The sequence below is a fragment of the Chaetura pelagica genome, unplaced genomic scaffold (genome assembly GCF_000747805.2).
Source record: "Chaetura pelagica isolate M959 unplaced genomic scaffold, ChaPel_1.0 scaffold116, whole genome shotgun sequence".
Classification (NCBI taxonomy): Eukaryota; Metazoa; Chordata; class Aves; order Apodiformes; family Apodidae; genus Chaetura; species Chaetura pelagica.
In genome coordinates, this window is record NW_009953655.1 from 3853235 (window position 1) to 3877850 (window position 24616).

Consider the following 24616-nt stretch of genomic DNA (forward strand, 5'->3'; position numbering starts at 1 on the left):
TGCTCTTAAAAAAGGAAAGAGAATATTTATGTACAACTTGATAATCCAAAAATGTGTTTAAGGACTTTGTTACATGTATTTTTTTCCTCAACTTAATGTCTTCCATTCATCACCATAGTTGAGAGAGAATTCTCAACTTTTTTTTTATCTTGTCTTTGATGTTTCAGTTTTGTTTGTAATGGTTTGGATACCTAAATATTTGCCTTGTCTCTGCAGAGATATTCTGTATGCACAGAAAAGATGCAAAAAATTTGTATTGCAGGAGACTTTCTGCATTTGTTAGTGTTTTATGTAAAAGTTCTTCTGTATCAAATTTGTTGATTTGGGTATCCTTGATGATTAATTTCTTTGTAGGCATGAAAAGTGGTCTGACATATCTGTGCAGAAGGTATCTAATTTTATGCTGTTAATGTTATGTTTAATTTTATTTGGATTGTGTTTTACATTACTCATACTCTTCTTGTAGGCAAACGGAGTGGGCGTAGTAAAAAATGGAAAGAGATGCTGAAGTTGCCACCTGTTAGTCACTGTGAAGGTATCAGATGCTCAATCGGTACGTGTCCTGCAGTATGGTCTGCCTGATTTTATTATTTTTCTTTTTGAGAAGGGAAGGGTAACATTTTGGTGGTGTTAACTGGGAGTAAGGAGTAACTTATGCCAAAAATAAAAATAAACAAATATACACACTTATTATTTCTTTCTCAGAAAGAGACTATAACCAACTTTGTGACAAACAGCCCATAGGAAGACTTCTCTTCAGACAGTTCTGTGATTCCAGACCAGATTTGAAAAGATGCATTGAATTTCTGGATGCAGTGGTAAGCAGTAAGAAACTGGAGATGAATAGGAGTAGGCATAAGCTTATACATTTTTGTTTGTAAAAAGTTTGATTTCTGTGCTGGTTTTGGCTGGGATAGAGTTAATTTTCTACATTGTAGCTCGTGCTGTGCTATGTTTTGGTTTTAGACCAAAACAGTGTTGATAACAAGGATGTTTTACTTATTGCTGAACAGTGATTACAGAGGGCCTTCTATATTTCTCACGCTACCCCAACAGTGAGTAGACTGGGCATACGACCAGGACAGCTGATTCCATCTGACCAAAGGGATATCCCATATGGTATCACACCATGCTCAGCAATAAGAGCTGGAGGAAAGAAAGAGGAAGGGAGGAAGTTAAGAGTTACTGTGTTAGTCTTGCCAAGTAGCTGTTATGCATGATGAAGCCCTGCTTTCCTGGAAATGGCTAAGCATCTGCCAGCTGATGAGAAGATGCAAATGAATTCCTTATTTTGTTTTGCTCGTGCATGCAGCTTTGCTTTATCTGTTAAACTGTCTTTTCCTCAACCTGTAAGTTTCTCTTCTGATTATCACGGGAGGAGTGAGCAAGTGGTCGTGTGGGGCTTAGCTGCCTATCAGGGTTAACACACAACAGTTTTCTAGAATATTAATTGTCTCTAAACACATCTGTTCAGTGATGCTGCATCCATGAAAATATAGTGCAATTTACTCTTTGCCACCTGTAAAGCTGTAACGTTTTGATGAGTATCAAAAAACTCTCTCTGTGTTCTTAAAGGGAAATTATAAAATCTCTGCTGTCTTGGCATGATCAGAACTACAAGAAAGGGCATGAGGGGAACAAGAGACAGTTTTAGAAAGACTTGTTGCCTGACTACTTGAGCCTAAAAGGATGTGTGTACGTTTATTACTTGTGATACTCAGACTTGAAAATGTTGTAAACATAGACTTGAAAATGTTGCAACTTGCATGGAAGCCCGAGGCTAGACAGAATGTGCTAATTAAAAAAAAACACAATGGAGATGGAAATTTAGGGAACCGTCTATGGAAAGAGGGAAACCAGATTTTAGAGACCAAGGGAAAAGGAAGTGTATTTTGTCTTGATGCATTTGCATCTTGGTATCTAATGCTAAAGAATGAGGGGAGGAAGGAAGTGTGCCTGCAGCCATGTTTTGTAAAACTCCTCAGAGAAAACCCTCATGGGGAGGGGAAAGTAATGAGAAGAGTAGACAGGCACACAACAGTCCTTAAAACAAGAGAATAAAAAAGCTCAGAGCTTTTTATTTTTTGTGCCTCAGAGTTAATCCAAGAGCAGTAAGATAAAGTCTTAAATGGAGATTTTTGCAAAAAGAAGCGTTTTCCATATCCCACCCATTTTTGTTCTTATATTCAGGAAAAAAATGATCAAAGATAGCAGTAGTGTAGAAGAAGTGTGCTGCTGCTTACATGCATCCCAAAGTACAGTATTAGAATGCAAGATGGCTCTGAAAGGTGCAGGGTATAAGGAAGTACATGGGCTTATTGCTGTGCCCCCCACTTTATCATATTTTCCCCCTATGGGAGTATAAAGTGAGGCACTTGATCAACTAAAAAGAAACTTTAGCGTCAAGTAGGTAGGATTGCCTTACATTTGTCAATGAATCTTTATGCAATTAATTAGGCTTACTCCCCAGGTGCATCTCACCATACTTGTGTGACTCTTAAGAGCTTTTCTAGCACTGAATTACAGGGCTCAGTTTGACAGTTGGAGACATGGAATGTATCACATGGAAATCCAGAACAGTGGAGCTAAATATCCTGAAGTGAATGTAAATCAAAGCCTTTAATGAGCAATTAACAATGACGAGACCACTGACAACTGTGGATGGACCCTTAATGGCTACAACTTCCATACACATTTTTAATCCTTAAAAGCTTAGATAAACAGTAACAAAATCTTTGGCAGCACAAAGGAGAAAAAAAAATCTCAGGCATGACTAAGGTAGACATGTCTTTTTCAGGTGAAATTGTCTCTAAAAAGTAACTGTGTTTTACACTAAATGAAAATTTTGAATTGTTTTGAAATATGTAACCTATAGAGTTATGTCGCTTGCAACACTTCAGTGATTTAACAAAGTCTGCGTTAGTTGAGATAATGTGAGGTAAGGGTTGCTTTCACAATTAACTTTTTCTTCTTTTAACTGTAATTTGAAAAATCAAGGTGAAAAAGTATGTCTGGAAATGACTGAAATGGAATTCTCTTAAGAACAAGATAATCTGTAATGAATGACTCTCATGATCTGAAAATCACAGAATCACAGAACTGTCAGAGTTGGAAGGGACCTCTGGAGATAATCTAGTCCAACTCCCCTGCTAAAGCAGGATCCCTTAGAGCACATTACTCAGGATTGCATCCACAGGGGTCTTGACTATCTCCAGAAAAGGGGCCTCCACAACCCCCCTGGGCAGCCTGTTCCAGTGCTCTGTCACCCTCACTGCAACAAAGTTTTTCCTCATGTTTAAATGGAACTTCCCATGTTCCAGCTTGTGCCCCTTGCCCCTTGTCTTGTCACTGGGAACTGCTGAAGGGAGTCTGGCTCAATCCTCCTTGCACTCACCCTTTAGATACTTAGAATCGTAGAACCATTCAGGTTGGAAAAGACCCTTGGGATCACTGAGACCAACCATCATTTCTACTCAACAAAGTTCTCCCCTAAACCATATCCACCAACACCACATCCAAATGATCCTTAAACACATCCAGGGATGGTGACTCAACCACCTTCATAGGCAGCCTATTCCAGTGTCTAACCACTCTTTCTGTGAAATTTTTTTTTCCTAATCTCCTGTCTAAACCTACCCTGTTGCAGCTTGAAGCCATTCCCTCTTGTTCTATTGCTAATTACCTGTGAGAAGAAACGTGTAGGCATTAATAAGGTCTCTCCTCAGCCTTCTTCAGACTAAGGAGTCCCAGCTCTCTCAGGCTTTCCTCCTAAGGGAGGTGCTCCAATTCCCCAGTCATCTTTGTTGCCCTCTGCTGGGTTCTTTCCAGCAGTTCCCTGTCTCTTGAACTGGGGAGCCCAGAGCTGGACCCATTTCTCCAGATGTGGCCTCACCAGGGCAGAGTAGAAGGGGAGAATGACTTCCTTCAACCTACTGGCCACATTCTTCCTTATGCATCCCAGGATTCCACTGGCTTTCTTGGCAACAAAGGCACATTTCTGGCTCATGGATAATTTACTATCTACCAGGAGTCCCAGATCCTGCTTTGCAGCTGGTCCACCCCTAACCTATGTTGGTGTGTGTGGTTCTTCCTCCCCAGGTGCAGGACCCTACACTTGCTCTTGTAAGCTAGTATGCCGTCTTGATTGAGGAAGTGAGGTAAAATACCTGCTATTTCTTGCAGATAGTTCCTAAGTTAGTCCTTTTCTGGTCTGGTCTACAGCAAGCTTGTTCAAGCTTTTTTTGTAATTGGATTGAGGGATTGTTCTTTTTGTTGGTTTTGTGAAGGGAAAGGCTGAGGTTGTGGGATTTTTACCTGGTTTTTGCCAGCTTTTTATTTTTTACTTTTTAATGCATTTTAGGATTAATCTCTCTGAAAATAAGCTTTTTGCCATAAAATGCCATAGTCTTAACAGCCTTGCCTCTTAATTAAGAGTTTTCTGACTGTCTTATATGGAGCTATGCAATTTCAGTAGCATGATTATTCCAGGAGGCCAAAATGGCAGAATCAAGGTAGTACAATGCTATGTTGTCTACCTGTACTGGAATGCTAAGGCTGGTAAGCTTTAACTTGTGACAGGGTGTGACCTTAAAGTCTGGAGTCAGCTTGACTTTACAGAAAGTTGTGAAATAACTAAATTAAAAGGGACAGAAATTAAAGCGAGGAATTACAGTTATCCAATCATCTAGTGACTCATTTCACTAGCTGGGGACAAGGTTGCTCAAGTATAAAAAGGAATGGGTGACAGCTCAAACTTTCCTCTTAAGCTCTGTGAGTAACAGAAATTAGTTGACAAGGCTGTCTCTTAAACTTCCTTTTAAACATTCGTTGCTTAAAACAGTATGCCTGACTCTATGAAATCAGTGACTACCTGGGCATAATTGAAGATGTTAAAGGTGGTAACTGCACTGCTGTGGTTGGTTAAGTTTTCTGATCTGCTCAGGTTGTTTGGTAGTTGCAGAATAATTCCTTAGCATTAGACTGAGTGTTGTAGAATTAAAACAACTAAAACAGTGGCTTACAATTGTTTACGGATTTAAGTACTGTGCTGAAGTGGTTAATACCATAATGTTTCTGCAGAAAAAGATGTTGATGACTTAGCAGTGAGTCAGTGTGGGTTAGCTGCATTTAACTACAGAACTAGAGTTCAGGAATTCTGTTATTTCCAGTATTGTGTGGGGGTTTGGTTCTTGTAATTTTTCAGTATTTTAGTTTTCTTTATAAAGGTATGTAACTTCTCTTCTGATCAGGTCAATCACTGGGAACTTCCTGTGAGTTTTTTAATGATTGTTGCTCCAATCAACCAAACTAATATTTAGTGTGATGTAGTCCTCCATTCTGGAGTTCTGTCATGTATTCTTTGTTCCTAGGTGCATTCATTTACATTCTAAGGTATGAAATCAGCTTTGAGTTGGCCTAGTTTATGAAGCTATTACAGGTTGCTGTTTGAGATTGCTCTTCACAAATTCATCTTTCCCCAGATCTGTGTTGTCTTGAAATGTAGTAACTTTTGATGCCTGCTTCTAGATTATTCCTTAAAATTATTAATAGTGAGTAGTCCTTGAAGTTTTCTGATACTAGGATGTGTTCAGTTGTTTGTTTTTCATAAGTATCTACCTCTGAAGATCTGTTAAGCTACCAGTTGTTAATCTCCAAAAACCACTGCATTGCACCATGTTTTTTTCTACATCACAGTATCCTAAGTCAAAAGCTTCACAAAATTTTGTATCTGCTTCATTTTATTTTCTTAAAGAATGAACCAGGTGTTGGTTTAGATCTTACTTATTTCCATTTAACATGACCTTGTTGAAAATAGTAGTTTTATTAGTTTTACCCAAGACTGTAGTAAAGGAACATACATGAAGGAAAAAAAACCCCACACAGCGAGGAAAAAGCTGATTATTGGACTCTTATTTAATTATCTGGATCATTCTGTCCTATAATACTACATAAATACTATTCCATTGTAATTGATCTAATTTTTCCTCTAGCATGCAGTTTCTGTAATCACATTTAGACTGTTAGTTTTCATCTGTTTTCCAAAAATTAAATTCCATGTGCCTTTTTTTAAGACTGTTCATGTATGCTTCACTACGTTAGCCTAAACATCTTTAAAGAGATTTTTAAAAATGAGAGCCTTCAGTTCCTTTTATATTAGGAGCATTGTATTATTCTTGATAAAATTTACCTTGCATCATGTAAAAGACCATAGTGCCAAATAGCTCTGAATGAAATTTAATTTTCAATTCAATTCCCCTAGGCAGAATATGAGGTATCTTCAGATGAAAAGCGTATAGACTGTGGCCTGCAAGTTTTAGAGACGTACTTCACTAATGGGGTAAATATATTACATTGCAACATATTTTCTCAAGTGTTTTGGAAATGTCAGATAAATACAGTTCTTAGTGACCGTGTCATTTTTGGTAAATCAACTTGGAAATTTCCTTAGTCGCATTTTTGCTTTTCTGAAGACTGTGCTAACTCCTAAAATTGTGAGACTTAGCAACTTGAGTAGAAACCTTGACTAATCTCTGCTTATAAGATGATTTATTCTTCTATGTTTTTAATTAGAGTACTGGTGTCAAGTAAAGATATATTTTTAAACAAACTCATTTAGCACCTAAAAAAGCTATAAACAAGTTAACTCAAGAGTTTTGTAGTCTGATGACATAAGAATGAGGAATTACTGAAATTCTCAGGCTTCTTTCAGATTCCTGTGGGGCCTTGGTTGGTTTGCTGTAAATTTTCAGAATTGCTGCAGTTTTTCACATAGTGAAATGCTGTTTTGTTTTGTTTTGTTCTGTAGCAGTCTGTTTCTTTGTATATTGCATGTAGATCATTAATAGCTGATCTTTAGCATATATGGGATTGCACTGATTGAGTTTTAAGAGTCTGATCTTTGGTGTCCAATATAAGCTTTTCTGTGGATTTATAATTAGATGTTTGCTTTCTATGAATTGATGCTCGTTCTCTTATTTTGGTCATCTTGAGAAGGCTTCACTCCAAATTAAGGTTTGCAGATGCCTTAAGAGCAGATAAGAGTTTCTTTGGGACCATAAGTCACATGCAGTTTTTGCAAAAAAACGTTTCCTTAGGTTGGTTTGAAATAGTTTCCCAAATTGTGTGTTTCTTACCCCTTTCTTCCATCCTGCCAAACCAAACAGATAACTTGCTTTTGTGGTGGTAGACTTACAGAAGGGAAAAGCAATTTTACTTATTGCCAAGTTTGTTTCCTCAGATTCAGAAATAGTAAATAACTGTAATAGCTTTCAGTGCATTTTTCTGTAATAGGGAACACATAAAAATGTTGCCTGAGTATTACTTTCTTGGTTTTCTTTTTAGCCAAACAATTCCTTTCCTTCTCCTGTATTAGCAGATTTCATTTCACTTCTAACACAAAACTTTTATTCATTTAATGGATTTACAAAATTGCTTTCATTGTTGCCTTTTTTTTTCTTTTTTTTTTTTTTTTTTAATTATGCAAAGTCTGCAGCACACTTGCCAGAAATACCTCAGGAAACAGTAAATGAGTGTAAAGCAAGGCTGGAAAAGAACCCTTCCAAGGATCTCTTTATGGACTGTACTAGGTAAGTTAAAAACCCATCGTGCTAAGTTTCAGTATCACAAGAGAAAAAAATTGTGTGTTTCTGAGAGAAATGAAAGTTATTACACCCAGGAGTGCATTTGATCTCTGGAATGAGTGTAGGTAAGAAATGTGAAGCAGATTTTTTTTAAAGGACTAGATTTTCTTCAGATGTGATGTAGGAGTTTGATTTTTTGCAGAGCTTTTTAATTAATGGTATTTTTGCATAAAATCACACTATTATCTGCTACCAACTATTCTTTAAGGTAGAATAATATTTCTCTTTATTGTATTTTTAGCTTTTGAGAGACTTCTCTTCCATTATGAAGGTACATGGAAAAAAAATGAAGTTTATAAACTAGAGCTTGATAAGTTTCTGAACAATTTTACACAATTTATGGTTCTTGCAGATGGGTTGAAGTGAGGCCAACAGTTATATTCATAAAGATGGCTGATTAGAGGATCGATCATGATAGTTAACACAAACAAATACAACTTGATTTCGTTCTGAAGTCATGAAGTGGTATTTCACACAGCAGCAGCAGCAAAGGGTTTTCTTGGAGGGATGGTACATGTTTACCAGTGTTGCATATCTTTCTAAAGACTTGATGTTTCTAATATTACTGGTTCTTCAAGGCATGCTTGATCATGTCTGAAGGATTACAACCCGTTTTGTCACTGCTTGGGTCATTTCCGCAGCAACAAAAATAATCATACTTTATGACAACCTGAGATTATAAGATTGAAAAGGAGGGTGAGAACGCCTAGTAAAACATGTCTCAAATGGAGGATCTGTCGGGGAGGTCATCCCCTTTCCTCTGTCCAATAACAATCTAAATACAGTTTGAATTTTCACTTTTTCTTCCCACAACTCTTCCCCTCAGTGTATTTAGTTTAAGAGCAAAGATAAGGTACCTTCTGTTCAGTTTGGAATATGGCAGTTATGGTATTTCACTTTCAAATTCTAGAATAAATTTTAACTTAGTCTCCAAAGAATGTATGAAAACTTGTAGGTACTTTCCTGTAAATATCTTTCAGAGGTCATATTTGTGGGGTCCTATGCACATTGCAAAGCTATCGACAGGCTGATGTTTAGGTGGACTTGCAGACAATGAGAATGCAGAGGTCAAATGTTCTAGTTGCAATAAATAACAATAGTTTAGCACTCCCTAGTGTTTTGACAGGAACAATTATCTGTGACATGTACTCATTTCGTGAGACATCTACATTAAAACCATTGTAAAGCACAGTGATAATGTTTTTCTGCCTTCAGCTACATTGATATGTATATTTTAATAAATGGATAACACCTCCTGATTAATTTTTTTTTTTCAGTATAAGATTGATTTATTTTTTTTTCTTCCCTGTTGCTAGAATTGTCCATGAATATCTAAGCAAAAGACCTTTTGAAGCTTACCAAGAAAGTGTGTATTTTTCCCGTTTTTTACAGTGGAAATGGCTGGAAAAGTAAGTTTATCTATAATATTTGCATTATAATTTTGCTTTGCTTGTGGGCAGTTCTGCTTGTTATGCTAGAAATACTGCAGAGATATAATGAATGACACTGCCTGTCTAAGAAATTATGATCTGAAAGACAAGATGTAAAGGATGTTGTTACTTTGACAGTGAGAGAGCCAGTACTCCAATGGATTTATCTATCCAGAAGTCTTTAAGTGGTAGATTAGAATTGTGTAAATGAAATTTTATTATCATATGGATGTATGCTTGGCTCTCAAGTGTACAGTGGGAAACTAGTCTTTCTTGGGAACACTATCATCCTGTAGTTTCAAAGTTGGTCTTATTAGTGGTTAATAAGCAGATTAATCTAGCTTTATAACCCTCTAGGTGACTGGGTAACTAATAAGTTTCTCAGGGTGCCATAGACACAGATCTAGCAATTACAAGACAGCAAGATTTGTATATATCAGAATCTAGTTTGGGCTTTTAAATCAATACTGAACAAATGTCCAGACTTCTTCAGAAGGCAAATTGATACAAATTAATTCGATTCAGCACTGCTTTGTATCATGATCATGTATTCAAACATTAAGGTGCTTGAGCATTAATTGTATAGTAAATCAAATTATCCAGTGTTTTTATTTGACTGACTTACCAGCAAAAGCCAGGAAGGGAACTAGGGAAGTTACTCAATTACACCGAATTCTCTACCAAAATAACCTCTATTTGTTTACTGCATTAGCAATGAGTGCTCTTCTACAACAAAACTAAAAAACCCCACACCATCATGAAACAGACCTGCTTTCATACATTATTATGATCTATGATTCTATGATTAGGAGTGCCCTAGCATAGAATGGCTGACTCCTTTAGTGCCTCCAGTTAGCTGTTCCTCTTCCACTACATCAGTACCTTCCTTCACAATTTGTCTCCTGAGCTGCTGTTGCATACCCCAAGTGTTTATTTTTTGTAAATGCAAAACAGCAAAGCAAAATCAGAAATTATGTATCTTTTAACTGCTGCATTGTAAGCATGATCTCATTGAAAAGCAGCCTACATGTCAGCATCGTGCAACTAAGGGAGACAACTGGAGGTGATAAGTTGACTGTTGACGAGAACAGATAAGGTGTAACCATAAACAATCACAGGGCTTGAGAGATCAGCTTTTTTCCTGCTATTATGAATGTCTGCTGACCACACGAGGGAGCCAATGTTTCTAACCAGAGCACCCCTTTTGTTTGAAATTCAGTTTATTATAATACTGTCTTCATGAGGTTAAGGCAACTGTTGTTCAGATGTCATAGATCAGGAAGGAGAAAATCAGGACAGACCTCGGGGTGGGGAGGGCATTACTGACTCTTGTAATTTCTGTTGCACTAATTGTTTATTTCTGTTCATCAGACAACCAGTAACCAAACACACATTTAGGCATTACCGAGTACTAGGCAAAGGTGGATTTGGAGAGGTGAGTACAGAAGTATCTTTCTGCCAGGCAATCCTTACAAAAAGAAAAAGAAGGTTAATACAAAGGAGGAGTATTTTTTTTAACTCCTGACTCTAACAATCTACATTTGACACATCACCTGGCAAACTGTCATCTATCAAAACTTTTAGACTGTTAGTTAAAGTGTTGTAGGTCATGCACAAAGTTGGAGAATACTTGTACTGACTAGCAGCAGTTGTTTCTGTTTAGAAATTTCATTTGGCAATGAAAATGTAGTTTCTGCTTAATAATTAGGTAGAATATTAATTAATATGATTAAAAAACTATAGAATTTATTCAATCTGTTTATAATTCATTGGGGTTTTTATCCCTCTCCATGCTTTAACCAGAAGCCTATGTTGAAGGGGAAGAAGGGTTACTAAATTACTATTATTTGACTCCTGCTTGATTATGGCATGGGTGTTTGTTTGTCCTCTGTCCTGCTTGTCTGGGCACCTATTGATTGTTAAACACAGTCAGGTGTTTCACTAGCACAAGATCCACAGCTTTACTGAACTATTCAACCCCAACAAAAATGGGTTTGGCCCTGTAAAATAACTTGATCTACTTCTGGTGCAGTTTTTGTGACCCTTTAAAGTTGTTTCATGGGTGAAAGCTCTGTATTGATGCTTGCAGACCTTGTGCTTTCCGAGGGCATGTAAGAGTGTGAAAAAAGAAAATGAAAACTTACTTTTAAACAAAATTCTAAAAAGCCCCTAGCATCTCTGACACACCTTCCTTCTTTTTAGGTATGTGCCTGTCAAGTAAGGGCAACAGGAAAAATGTATGCTTGTAAAAAGCTAGAAAAAAAGAGAATAAAGAAGAGGAAAGGAGAATCAATGGCTCTAAATGAAAAAAGAATTCTTGAAAAAGTGAATAGTAGATTTGTAGTAAGTATCTACTTCTGATCTTATTCTCGGAAGTTTTTCTTCCAGGAGATTGTGGGCACAAGACTATTTAATTGATTTACAGCATGTATGACTCCTGAGATAAATAATTAATGGAATAATAAGTATCTTTTGTGTGTGATTGTCAGTAATTCTGTGCAGAGGGATCTTTTGTTGAATTAGTTTAGTCTCCCTCTTTATTTCTCACTTAGAAGCAAACATCAGGTTGTGTTTCAGCATCCTGGTGCCACTGAAGTTTTTACCTCTATTTAAAGGTGAATAGATTATTCTGTAGTACTAAGACTTGAATAGTCTCTTAAATTCTATTTTTGCTACAGCCTCTTACTGAGTATGTTTGAGGATATTCCATATACTTCATTCCATCCAATTTTTTCCTTTCCTGTTTCTGTTCTCTGTCTCTTTTCCCAATGCATTGCTCTCTGGTTGTTTCTTTTACCCCCTTCTTCCCTCCCATGCACCTATTTTCCTGTAATCAGTGCTGATTTTTAGTTTCATTTTTGGAGGTCATTCATAAATGCACTTACAAAAGAGTGACTTCATGAGAGTCTGCCATTTGATTGCCATTAGAAGCTGCATATCCTGCATTTCTGTGTCTTTACATAGTAGAGGTTTTTTTATCATTAGGTATTTTTGTAGCATTTGTGGTTCAACTACTTATACATTTCAAGATATGAATTAAATTTGACCAGTTTTTTTTGTATCAGCCTTAGTTATATTGCTTGGCCATGTATTAAGCTTTAAAGAGGTATGTTGGATGTTAAATCAACATAACTTTTAATAGAAATCCCACTGAATGAAAGTTTTAGTACCTGCTATTTTCATATTTATTAGGTCTGTTAGTAGCTTTGATTACTAAGCAGTGAAATAACTTAGAATGATCAAAGATAGACCAGGTAAACTTCCCCTGAGTTTATTTTTTCATTTTATTGTTGTCATTTAGTTGTTAATATTTAATGGATAATTCATGAGGTATTAATGAAATAAGGTATATGCACACATTATCTTAACAAAGTGTAATATAGATAACATGCAGCTGAGTAAATCTGGTATCTGAACTGGTAAGTCACTAAACTTTTGTATGGTGATGTAGGGTTTGTGCATACATGCAGATTAGTCTGAATTCCTTTATTTCTTCAAGTACTGGACAGGAGTGATTCTCTACTTGCCTATTGTGTTTGTTTTTTGTTTTTAAAAAAGGATTCTTATGCTGTTGGGAAAAAAAAATATCTGTAAATTAACTGTACTGGGGTGTATGAATGAGTAATGGTTGTCTTCTCCCCCTGCCCCATTTTTAGGTTAGTTTATCATATACATATGAGACGAAAGATGCCCTGTGTTTAGTATTAACCATAATGAATGGAGGGGATTTGAAGTTTCACATATATAACATGGGAAATCCTGGCTTTGATGAAGAAAGGGCTATTTTCTATGCTGCAGAACTGTGCTGTGGTCTGGAGGATTTGCAGAAGGAGAGAATTGTTTACAGGTGAGTGTCATCTATAGTCTCACATATTTTGAACATGTCTGTTCAGCATTGGATGTATTGTTTTCTACTAAAACAAATTTATGCTTCAACTTAATAGTATAAGAAGCAATAAAATTGTCTAGTTCATCTTTTCAGGGTATGTCCTTCAGAATTACTGGTCTGTCTTCTTACTGTTAATTTAGCTCTAGATACTCTCTACATTCTAAAACATAATGATTGAAAGTTGGGGGTTTTTTGTTTGTTTGTTGTTTTTTGGTGTGTTGTTTTTTTTTGCAAAACAAATTCATTAGTAATTCAAATAAATTTGAGGAACATGGGATTGTACTGGTGTCCACTCTAAAGTAGTTCACAGAAGGCTCTAGAAGTCCCTTGCTGCATTGCTTGCTATGTCCAAGACTCAGTTACAACCCGTATTGCCATCTTTCTTCTGTTTTTATTTTGTTTTCCTCCAATAAATGCTGCCACTTTTGAATTAATGAAACTGTCAGAAGCTTCATGGATTGCAGTTGAGATTGTAAGATTGTACCATAGCCCTTGTGTTTAAGCCCAACTTGTTAGCTATTACTTGCAAGAAGACCTTAAAATACTAGTGTTCTCTGTCTATAATTCCAGATCTTGGAGTGGTCATGGTTTCTCATGGAGCTGTCTCAGTGTCTACATCTCTGCCCTGTTTTGTGCTATTACATCATCAGTTTTCAGTTTTTAAAAATTTGCATCACCTTCAATTTATGTGCAAAGAGAAAAGTAGTTTCACAACCAACTCTTGAGTAAAACTTCCTCTTAAAGAGTTGGAATTATTTTTATTTCTCTGTTCCTAACAAAATGCAGGACCAAATTACCTGTATGTGTGTTAGTAACTGAATGATTTGTATGCTGAGAGGAAAAGGAGCTTAAATTTAATCATAATCATAACTGAAGGTGTAATTTAAACAATTCAGTATAGGACATTCAGTAAGGGAGTTCCTGCCCAGTATGAAAACAGGTGAAAAGGGACTAATTATTGTCAACTCTGCTATGCTTGAGTACTAAAACTAGAAAATGTTTGGATAATTTACACTCTGTAGAATCACTTTCAGCCCTGTGCTTTTTAATATCAAATTACTAACATTTTTTAAAACAAAGTATTTTTTCTTCTCCTTTGCTAACAGCAGTTTTGATTTGTTTTTTTCCATATGTATTCCTTGTTTGTACCATTCATTTAGGAGCACAGCTGTAAATTTTACAGTTTTAAAGTCAAGAAGCCAAAGCAGGTAGTTATGGAAGTCTTCAGAATGTCATTAATTACAGTGATATGTTACACAATCAAAATTCTCTATTAGGCATCTTAATTGAAATGCATTTAAGCAGCAATGCAGTGATTTATCTGATTAGTGAAACAGCAAGATTGGGAAAATTTGCCATAATTATTTTATTCTCACCAATGAAGCTAGGCTGGCAACCTCTAGTTTTAATGTTGTTCTGGGATGTAGAACATAATGAAGCACAATTCCGTTCATTCAATTATTTATTTTTCTGAATTATGATAACTAGTATTTTTTCATTCTCCAAGGCAAGAAAATAAAGAAGGGTTTTTTGTTTTGTTTTGGGTTTTTTTGCTGTCATTTTGAATGCATTTCATACTGGTAGGACCACTGAAATTCTGAAATTCGAGCAGTTTCTTTTTCTTGGTGCCATATCTCAAGATCTGTTACTGCATTTGTTTTCCAGCTTTAAAGGAGGCCCTTTAAACTCTGTTTAGACAAACAGCTTAAATTGTGAAAGTTGACTTCAATTCTGTAACACACTGTTACAAAATATTTTTTTGAGAAGCTGTTTTTGTGGCTGTACATCTGTGTATTCACAGTAAAGTGAATTTGTTATAAATATGTTTGGGGTGTGTCACCATCAGTGCCTCATAAAGTGGAAAAACATCAGGATTTTTTGTGTTTCATGTGTCTTTATACCAGTTATTACATTCAGGCAGGGGTGTTACTTCTGCCTGTAGGACCCTTGAGTCAGTTGTGCCATTTTGTTAGTGGGGTTCCCAGTGGATTAAAAGAACAGGTGCAGTGCTGGAAAGAGGGCCCTGCACAGCCTTGTTATAGCAATTGAGCTGGTGGAACTATCTGTAACCTGCCATATGTTTCTGACATAGGAAAAATAAGCAAACAGACAGGAACAGGCAGTATTGGAGCTGTTGATCCATCTGCTGCATAAAATGCCTGATAATACATAGAGCAAAGACAGGATTTGCATAAGACAGAGTAGGGAACAAGTGCCTGCTTTCCAAAAGGGACATTAATTGCTGGAGTTTCCTGACTCTTCAAGGATGATACTGTTTTTTCTCAGGTAATTTGTGTGGCTACATAGGATTTCTTCTCAAACTCATGTAGGTGCTTATCTTATCTTACCACTGAATATTCCTGGAAGATCAAAGATCAGGCTCAAGACCTTTTGAAGCTGTAGTGCTTTGCCTGCCTCCCACTGCATGAAATTCAACAAGGCCAAGTGCAAGGTCTTGCACATGAGTCAGGAGAATCCCAAGCACAAATTCAGGTTGAGCAGGGAGTGGATTGAGTACAGGTCTAAGGGAAAGGACTTGGGGATGTTGGTTCATAAGAAGCTCGACATGAGCTGTCAATGTGCACTTGCAGCCCAGAGGGCCAACCGTGTCCTGGGCTGCATCTCCCCCTCTGCTCTGTTGAGAGACCCCACCTGCAGTACTATGTCCAGCTCTGCAGCTTCTGACACAAGAAGGACATGGACCTGCTGGAGCAAATCCAGAGGAGGGCCATGAAGATGATCAAGGGGTGGAGCACCTCTCCTATTAAGGCAGGCTGAAAGAGCTGGAGCCGTTCAGCCTGGAGGAAAGAAGGCTCTGGGCAGCTCTTACAGTGGCCTTCCAGGACCTGAATAGGCTACAGGAAAGCTGTGGAGGGACTTCTTACAAGGGCTTGTAGTGAGAGGACAAGGGGTAATGGATTTAAGCTGAAAGAGGGTAGATTTTGGTTAGATGTTAGAAAGAAATTCTTTACTGTGAGGTTGGTGAGACACTGGAACAGGTTGGCCAGGGAAGTTGTGGATGCCCCATCCTTTGAAGTGTTTAAGGCCAGACTGGATGGTTCTTTGAGCAACCTTGTCTAGTGGGGCATGTCCCTGCCCATGGCTAGATGGTCTTTGAAGTCCCTTCCAATCCAGACCATTATATGAGTCTGTGCTCAGAATAGACATCCTTACAGTGGAATCCCCTGAAGGATATTTACCCAAAAGTTTTCTCTGTAGGAAGGCTGGTGTAAGTTACAGCACTAGTGCTTGTTCAGTCCAATGTAAAACAAATATAGAAATTTTATCTAATTTTGTTAATGAACCTTTTAGTTTTGTGAGCTTTGCAGTCCTCTGGCCTTTCTCTGCTTCATAAGGGAAAGCTGCTGCCTCTGTGGCTAGAATTGCATTGCCAGCTCTTGTTCTGAGCTTGGTTTTCAGCTCGGGTTGCCTGTTACCCAGTGCAGGTCTCGTGTCTGTGTATTCCAGTGGAAACTGTGACTTTGGCCTCTGTTGTGGTGGAGGAGGGGAAGAGGGAGAAGGCTGATACCCCTAAAGCTACTGTCCCAGAGCTAGAATGAATAGCTGACCACTTCCAAAAGCTGACTTCTTTGCAAACTGCTAGGCCTAGAATCTAACAGCATTAAAGAGAGGGAATTTTGGCTAGAAACAAGTTTTACTATTGACTGACCAAAATAACGTCAGAACAGAAGCAGTTTCTATTAAGCAGCAGATGCTGCAAGTAAGCATTAGTTTTTTGGTTAGTAATCAGCCTTCTTGGAGATGGAACTCTTTAAACTTTTTTACTTTAATTGACCTAAATATATGTTATGTGCATTAGTAGATGTGTTTCTACCGAAAGTTTGCACTGAATTTTCTTTTGTTTTTTTTTAAACTGGTGTGGGATTGATGCTTTTTTTGTTTTGTACTGTGATACATCCTGATTTCTCTGGGGTTGTAATCTCTTATCTAACATCAAATGATGAACATCATGAGGACTGTCTAGACTTAGAAATCTTTGAAGCAAAATGTCTTGCTCAGTTCTTTATACAGTTAATATCCTGAAATAATGAACATTTAATGTGTGTGCACATACTTCAGAGCATCGATTTATCAGTATTTGGGGGGAAAAAGAAGACAGATTTCTTGGTAAGCAAATACATCTGTGTAGATTTCTCTCTCATTTTAAATGTAAATTCTGGAATGGTTCTTCCTAAAATTGCTCTTTTAAATATTATTCAGTCATTTTTGCTTGTATATTAATAATATTCTTGTCATAACGATATATACCCATACATGTACATATTGTTTTTAATAATCTGTTCCAATAATAACTGAATCTTAGCCAAGAACTGATTTTTGTTTCTCTGTTCCTGCCCATACAATATTTATGGTGAAATAAGTCTGAGATTGTATTGCAGTCCTGATACTTTCTGAAGTATACCGCAGTTTTAGATGTATAATATACATTATATATTTTATACATATCTTCCATGCGTATGCATATATTTTACATAATTTAAAATATGTAAGTTCTCAGTAGAATCTGCTAGAGGATAAATCCTAGAAGTAAACTCTGAACAGCTTCTGATTCAGCTTCTGTGACTCCCCATATTTTCCTTGAGGGAGTAGGAAATGCAAATAACCCATTGAGTTTCTTTTGTTCTTAAGGCTAAAATGTACAAGAAGATGCCTATAAAATGCAGACTTGCAACACTGAATTAATTGCCCTTTTAGTATTTCCTCAGTCTTGCTAGCATTTAATATCCATGAAATGTTTCACATGAAACTTCAATGCTTACAGAAAAGTAGTAGACAGTCTTAGGAAGTTGATTGCAAAGAATCCTAGCTACATTAAGGGTCTAAAAAGCTTTAGAAGCTCCATGTCCAAATTAAAGGAATGGAGTTTGAGTCTGGAACACATCTGGAATACTGTGTGCAGTTCTGGGCTCCCCAGTTCATGAGAGGCAGGGAACTGCTGGAGAGAATCCAGTGGAGGGCAACAAAGATGACTGGGGGATTGGAGCATCTCCCTTATGAGCAAAGGCTGAGGGAGCTGGGACTCTAGCCTGAAGAAGAGAAGGCTGAAGGAGACCTTGTTAATGCCTACAAGTATCTAAAGGGTGGGTGCAGGGAGGATGGAGCCAGACTCTTTTCAGTAGTTCCCAGTGACAGGATGAGGGGCAAGGGGCACAAGCTGGAACATTTTTTTTTGTAGAGAAGGTTTTTAATCTGTGATATATGAATTGCTGCTGTTAATATAAATGGATTAGAGAGTTGGGAAAAAAATGGATTTCAAGTTCTGTGGTTAAATTATTGGTATTATAGGTCCTCATCCTCACTTTTTTTGTGTATAGGTGGAAACTGGAAAAAAACAGCTTTACTTAGAACCAAGAAGTCTCAAGTTGCCTCAGTTGCACTTGTTGATGGCTAATAATTTTGCCTTTGAGTAATTTACATTTCTATTCTGTTTAATTTTTAGAGACTTGAAGCCTGAAAATATACTCCTTGATGACTGTGGTAAGTAAAAATTAAAATTAATTTTGAAATCGGGAATTACAAATCTAATTAATACTGTCCCAGAAATCAAAGGGATTTCTTAATGATAAAAGGGACCTGACTGACAATTAGTAAAGAAAAAACTGTCCAGAGTTTTTAGAAAGTAGGGGAAAATACTGGGTCTTTAAGGAACAATGATAATGACGTTGGAGGTGTCAGTTTCCCATCTTAAAATGGCTCCTTTTTCCCTTTTGCTCCTCCTCCCTCTTCTCCTTGATTTAAGATGGCTAAAACTTTCGTATGGATTTGTTTTCATTTTGTCTTTTCTTTGCTATGGAAACATGATTTCTTAGATGTGGGGCCAGAATTTTAGGTAGTGTTTAAGCAATAATGAAGAAATCTGAAGCACCTCTGTTTTAACTTTTCAACTAAAACAGGTCTGGTGGTCACTCATGCATATGTGCCTGGAAGGAATCAAGGAAGTAGAAACAATATGAAGAAGCGTTTGTAGTTTTTTTGTCTTCAAAAGCCAAATTAATTATTTTTAATAACTTTGTATTAAATTCATAATAATTTTTTTAATTCATTGTAAAATGTGTGCAGCAATTACCTTCTTCTGTGCTGTGGAGTTTGTTCTTGTAATTGCTGAATATAGTTAAGGAAAAACTGGTTTTGAAGTCATTGGCACAATTATTTTTTACAATCAGCATGTTCTGACTAATGAATTTCTATAAAGGTCATGCTTGGGCATTTTCCCAGAGCTAAGCTTTGCTATACATCAAATGCATTCTTTAATTTTTCTCTCCAGCAATGCTTTACAAAAGCTGAAGGCTTCTTTGAGGAAAACTGTAACCTCGCAGGACTGCACTAGCATGCTTTCTCTCTGCCAGGGAGACTTTTGATCTTGTTCCAGAAAGCAGAGGGGACTAATTAGAACATTGCTTCAGGAGCTCAGATCTTGCACTTGGAAAGGACTGCATCAATGTCAGGGAATAGAAGAGCAGCTGAATGTATTTAGAATAGCATTTACTGCTTAAGAGCATTTAGTTATTTCTGACCAGTATACAGAGTGACACTTAACTTTCTCCATTCTGTCTCCCCACCCCTTGATTTTCTATCACATGCAAATAAGAAATTAACATGCTGTTAACTAACATTGATGCTGTAGAGCTTTTTGCATGACAGAGAATGCATGCACAAAGGACACTCAGGCATTGGAATGGGCCACTCAGAGAGGTAATGCAATGTCCACTCTTGGTGGTTTTCTAGACAAGGATTTGTAAAATCTTGAACACTTTCAGCTGACCTTTTGCTCAGAAGGTTGTACTAGAGACTTTCTGAAGTCCTTCTAGCCTGAATTATTCTGTAAATCTCTGATGTTCCTGTAAATTGCAGTGTCTCTGTCCTTATATCCAGTATTAGAAATAAATGTGGGTTTGCTTTGGTTTGGTTTTTGCCCTTGAATCTTTCTACTACAGACGGTTGGCAATTTTCTGTTTTAAAATCGAGTTGAAAATGTAATTCTCTTGTGTTCTGTCTAGCCTTTTGTATTTTTCTTAAAGTACCTTATGTGGTTTTAAATTGGAATCTTGTCAATAAAGTTGTTGCCTTGAGCCATCTTGAATCATGTGCTGTGGAGTCTGTCCGGCACAGAACTGTCCCTGTCCATGGGAATGTAAGGGAGGGTGGAGTGCACTTACTCCTGTTGCTCTTCTTGAACTGTTTCTCCATCTCAACAGTGTTGTTCATAACAAATCATGGTCTGCCACCAGACTGCTACATTATAGGTGCTGGTGTAAATGCCATGCATAATAGGAAAGGTAATCAACTTGAGAAGTTTGGCTAATAAAGTCGTATAGAAACTGTTCTCTACATTAGATTGAGTCATGAGAAGGAGAAAGCCTAACATTGAACTGACATGTTACAAGAGAAATAATTCTAAGTAGGTTATGGGTAGGCTGGTTTTCTTGTGAGGTGGGAGTGAGGATAACAATTCCAATTACTTGGGCTTAGCATTATTACGGTACTTTGTTAGAGGAAAACCTGGTGTCTCAGGCTACAGTTTTCTCACATTTGGAATAAGAAGAGTAAATTCCGGAGTTTTTTTAGGAAGTCAGAAAGCCAAATGTTTGTGACAGGAATACAGAATGGAAAAATACACGTGCCTGATGCATTAATACTGAATTTGAAATGAGCAGTCATCATTTCTCTTCATCTTAGAGTAGCAACCTGTGTCAGCACTAGGAGTTGGAGTACTTAACAGCAATTTTTTTTTTTGTATGACCTTCAGGAAATCAGTTAGATCTGTGCCTTTCTTCCTTTACTTATTTAAGAAAGAGCTGAGTAATGATAAATTACTCAATTCTAATTAAGTTAAATAAACTTAGTGCTATGAATATGTTTTGACGGTTTGGGTTATTTTTTTTGTTGAGGTATGCTACAGAAATTGTTTAGTTTGGAAAGTGATAATACTTTATTATTTGCTGACTGTGTCTAATTGATTTATCATAAATAGGACACATCAGGATTTCAGATCTGGGATTAGCTGTGCAGATTCCAGAAGGAGAAACCGTCCGAGGTCGGGTTGGGACTGTTGGTTACATGGGTATGTAAACTATCCTTTGCTAGTTACGTTTTACCAGAAAATTTGCATCTGTGAATATATGAATGACTTGTCTGAAGAACTATACTGGGCCTGGACTATTTCCTAGACATTTTATGGGAAGAAGGGTTACAATATGTGGTAGCAGACGTTAGTAGTCAAATATAAGGCTACTGATAAACTTGAAAACTAAACTCTGGTAATTCTAGCTTTAGGTAGAACTTTAAGAAAACATATTTTTTCTGAGGTTTGGAGAGATTTAGGGTCCCAGGTAAGCAGATGAATTATCATGACAATGTATTTATTTCTAGGCTTTGGAAAAACTTAATTCTTCGTTTGTAAACAGTACTGATTTGAAGTGTTAAAGAACTTAAGTGCTTTTTTGGATATAGACAGAGTAATCACTGCAGGAATTAACATTTCTTCAAACTACAGAAGAGTTTCTTTGTTCTTGTTTTGTAGCTCCAGAAGTGCTCAAAAATGAAAAGTATACATTCAGCCCGGATTGGTGGGGTCTTGGGTGCTTGATTTATGAAATGATTGAAGGACAGTCTCCATTCAGGAAGCACAAGGAAAGGGTCAAACGGGATGAGATTGACCGGAGGGTAAAGGAAGACCAGGAAACATATTCAGACAAGTTCTCAGAGGAGGCAAAATCCATCTGCAGGATGGTGGGTGAAGAGATGTAGAGGTTTGAAAATTAAATTTCTAAACCTTTTTAAGAGATGAGCTACTTCATTTTAACATTTACTGTTGAAAGATTTTCAAAGCTGGAGTCCTTAGATCTTTCTTTAGTTCAGCTGGAAGTTGATTGTCTGTCCAGTGTTCAATTATCAAACTTTGACAATTCAGGACTTTTCTCAAGATGCATAAACTGTTTTTTCATCACATCAATGAAAAGATTCAGTACGCCTTGAACCACATGTAATTATAGATGGAGTATGATAGCTTGTTCAACTTCAGTACAGCATGGGGAGAAATGGCAGAGTGGTATACTAGTTTCCTTGCCTAAAAGAGTCTGTATGAGGCAGCAGCTTTTTTTTTTGATCTTGCATGTACTTAAATTTAATTAGAGGCAGGTCTGTATGGAAAGCTTCAAAAGTTTTCTTTACTAGTTTATGCAAAATATGTGCATCAGTTAAGCCCATTGGAAAAAAAAAGCAAGTCTCTTATTTCCTGTAAGTAAAGTCCACAATTCTGCATGACATCAGTTAAAATATTTTTATATCACTCTGGGTATAATTTTCAAATGCTCTGCTTTCAGGCATTCTTTTGTCTACCGAAAAACTTTTCGCTTCCAGAATGTTACACTTCGGGTTTCCTGTTAATTTTGATATGATGATAAATTTCATCTAATAAAACAAGTAACAAAATAAATTTATTGAAAGATGTGATATATATAATTATTTTTTTTCATTATGGGATTATATCACTGGATAAGCCTTTTTTTTTCCTGTATCTTTGTAGTTACTTGCTAAAAATCCAGCAGAACGACTGGGTTGCACTGAAGATGGAGCTGCTATTGTAAAGCAACATCCTATTTTTAAGAATATTAACTTCAAGAGGCTGGAAGCTAACATGTTAGAACCTCCATTCTTGCCAGATGTAAGTAGGTGAGACAGACTTGATTAGTACCTAAAAAGGCAACAACTGTCATAATTCTATATCAGCAATCATGTGAACTCCAGAGAAACCTTTAGTCAAATATGCAGGAGAATGCCATTGTAGCTATTGATAACTAATTGGTTTGTAGCATTTCATCTGAGATGACAAAACAATTTTCAATCATTATATTTCTCTAAGGAGCTTTGTAGCTCATTCCTTGGCCCTTAAATCTGCTTCCATAGCTTGGATGCTGAACACATGAAGATTATCTTTGAAGAATTTACTCTGGAGTTGAAAGGAGGGTGACAGAACATTAGTGAATTATGACAACAATTAAGAAATCCAGAGAAGTTGCATGCTGTTTCTAGTTTTGATATTTCCTTTCTGTTACTTGTAGGATGGATGGAATTACTCAGGTACCTTATGGAGAGTGTCTTTTAAGTTCTTACATTTTTGTTTTGTAGTATAGTGTAATATGGTGATTAGCAAAGTGAAATATAAAATTGCAGATGTTTCAGTCCCCATTAGCTCATCTAGGAAAAAAACCCCCAAAACACACAAAAAGTCCCCAATATCCCAAACAAGGACTCCAAAACCTTAATGAAGCAATCTTGTATTGTACTGCAGCCACGTGCCGTGTATTGTAAAGATGTCCTGGACATAGAGCAGTTCTCAACAGTAAAAGGAGTGAACCTGGATACTACAGATGATGACTTCTACTCCAAATTTGTTACGGGTTGTGTCTCAATCCCTTGGCAAAATGAGGTATTGTATATTTCATAAAAGATTTATTTTCTTTAGCACAGCAATATAGAAGATTTCATAATGAATATAATTGTAGTATTGACTTCCTCTAAGAGATGTAAAGAAGTTTCTGCTTTAGACTTTTTTCCTGAACAATAAACAGCTTTCTAAAAGTTGAAGTTCTGTGGTAAATTTGCATAAATGGAATCTGGCATCTTGTCATCATAGGTACAGCATACAGAACAGTATTTAGCCTCATTTTGACCATATCTTCCTTGTTCTTGTGTCCCTTGTTATTCACTATTGCTGTGCATAGAGAGAGGTAGAATGCTATTCAATGTATCTGACAGCACGTGGGTGCAGTGTAAGCTGTTTGTGTCTCATTCCCCTGTATCAACAGTGTTCAAGTGACACAATAATGCAAAACTGCAGATTCACCTTTTCTAAACTTTCAAAACAAAACTGTTCAATATTGGGTGAGTCAAACTTTTTCTTACAGCTTTTTCATCTGCCCAGGGAATGACTTTTCTAGTCTTCTGCATAGAATACTAGAATTTTGCAACCTCTGTGTGCAGTTCAGTCTGTATTTGAGAGGGCTTGGTAACTGTTATTTAAAATTGTAGTTCTTGTTATGAATGCCTTCTCCCTATTACAAGATGTTCCTAACTTTCTGAAATTAATATTTCATTGAATTCTAATAGTGTCGTTTCTTTCCCAGTATGATTTTTTCATTTTCTTTAAAGCTTGAACACACAAACATGAGCAATTTATTTTAAGTCAGGGAAAAGTACATTGCCTTTTGTTTCCCTTTTGCTTTTTTTAAAAAAAAATTTTAGGAGATTTGAAATATGTCATGTGACATAGAAAGTCTTCACTAAGAAGCCATGAACCTTAGGCTGTTGGAGAAATAAATATTTCTTACACTGTAATTCTGAACTTCAGAATATGATCCAGTCATTAAGAAATGCACAAGAGCTTAATAACTGTAACTCCACTTAGATGGATAAAGTTGAAAGTAGTTGTGGAATTCTGGTGATGGTAATTCCTTCTCTTCTCTCTGTGCAGATGTCATTTTATATTTGTACTTATTTTTTCTTCTAATTCTTGTTAGTGAGCTTTCCCTCAAGTCTTTGCTCTCAGGTGTCTTAAGAATTCCTTCTCCCATACATTCCTAATGTCATGGTTCACAACAAAAGCAGTCAGCATTTCTTCTCTTTCCTCTTTATGC

At 36.7% G+C, this 24616-nt stretch overlaps 1 protein-coding gene across 1 annotated transcript in view; it reads left to right on the forward strand.

Annotated features, from left to right (window-relative positions):
• The first annotated feature begins 456 nt into the window (after window positions 1-456).
• Window positions 457-24616, forward strand: part of GRK4 (G protein-coupled receptor kinase 4) — a 27316-nt gene continuing 3156 nt past the window's right edge. The window contains exons 1-13 of the mRNA XM_010000268.1: window positions 457-553; window positions 706-818; window positions 6260-6337; window positions 7486-7586; window positions 8957-9049; window positions 10442-10505; window positions 11273-11413; window positions 12727-12917; window positions 18421-18458; window positions 20953-21042; window positions 21502-21710; window positions 22507-22644; window positions 23272-23409. Of these exons, the coding sequence (XP_009998570.1) occupies window positions 502-553; window positions 706-818; window positions 6260-6337; window positions 7486-7586; window positions 8957-9049; window positions 10442-10505; window positions 11273-11413; window positions 12727-12917; window positions 18421-18458; window positions 20953-21042; window positions 21502-21710; window positions 22507-22644; window positions 23272-23409 (1446 nt within the window). The 5' untranslated portion in view covers window positions 457-501. The remainder of the gene's footprint in view (window positions 554-705; window positions 819-6259; window positions 6338-7485; window positions 7587-8956; window positions 9050-10441; window positions 10506-11272; window positions 11414-12726; window positions 12918-18420; window positions 18459-20952; window positions 21043-21501; window positions 21711-22506; window positions 22645-23271; window positions 23410-24616) is intronic.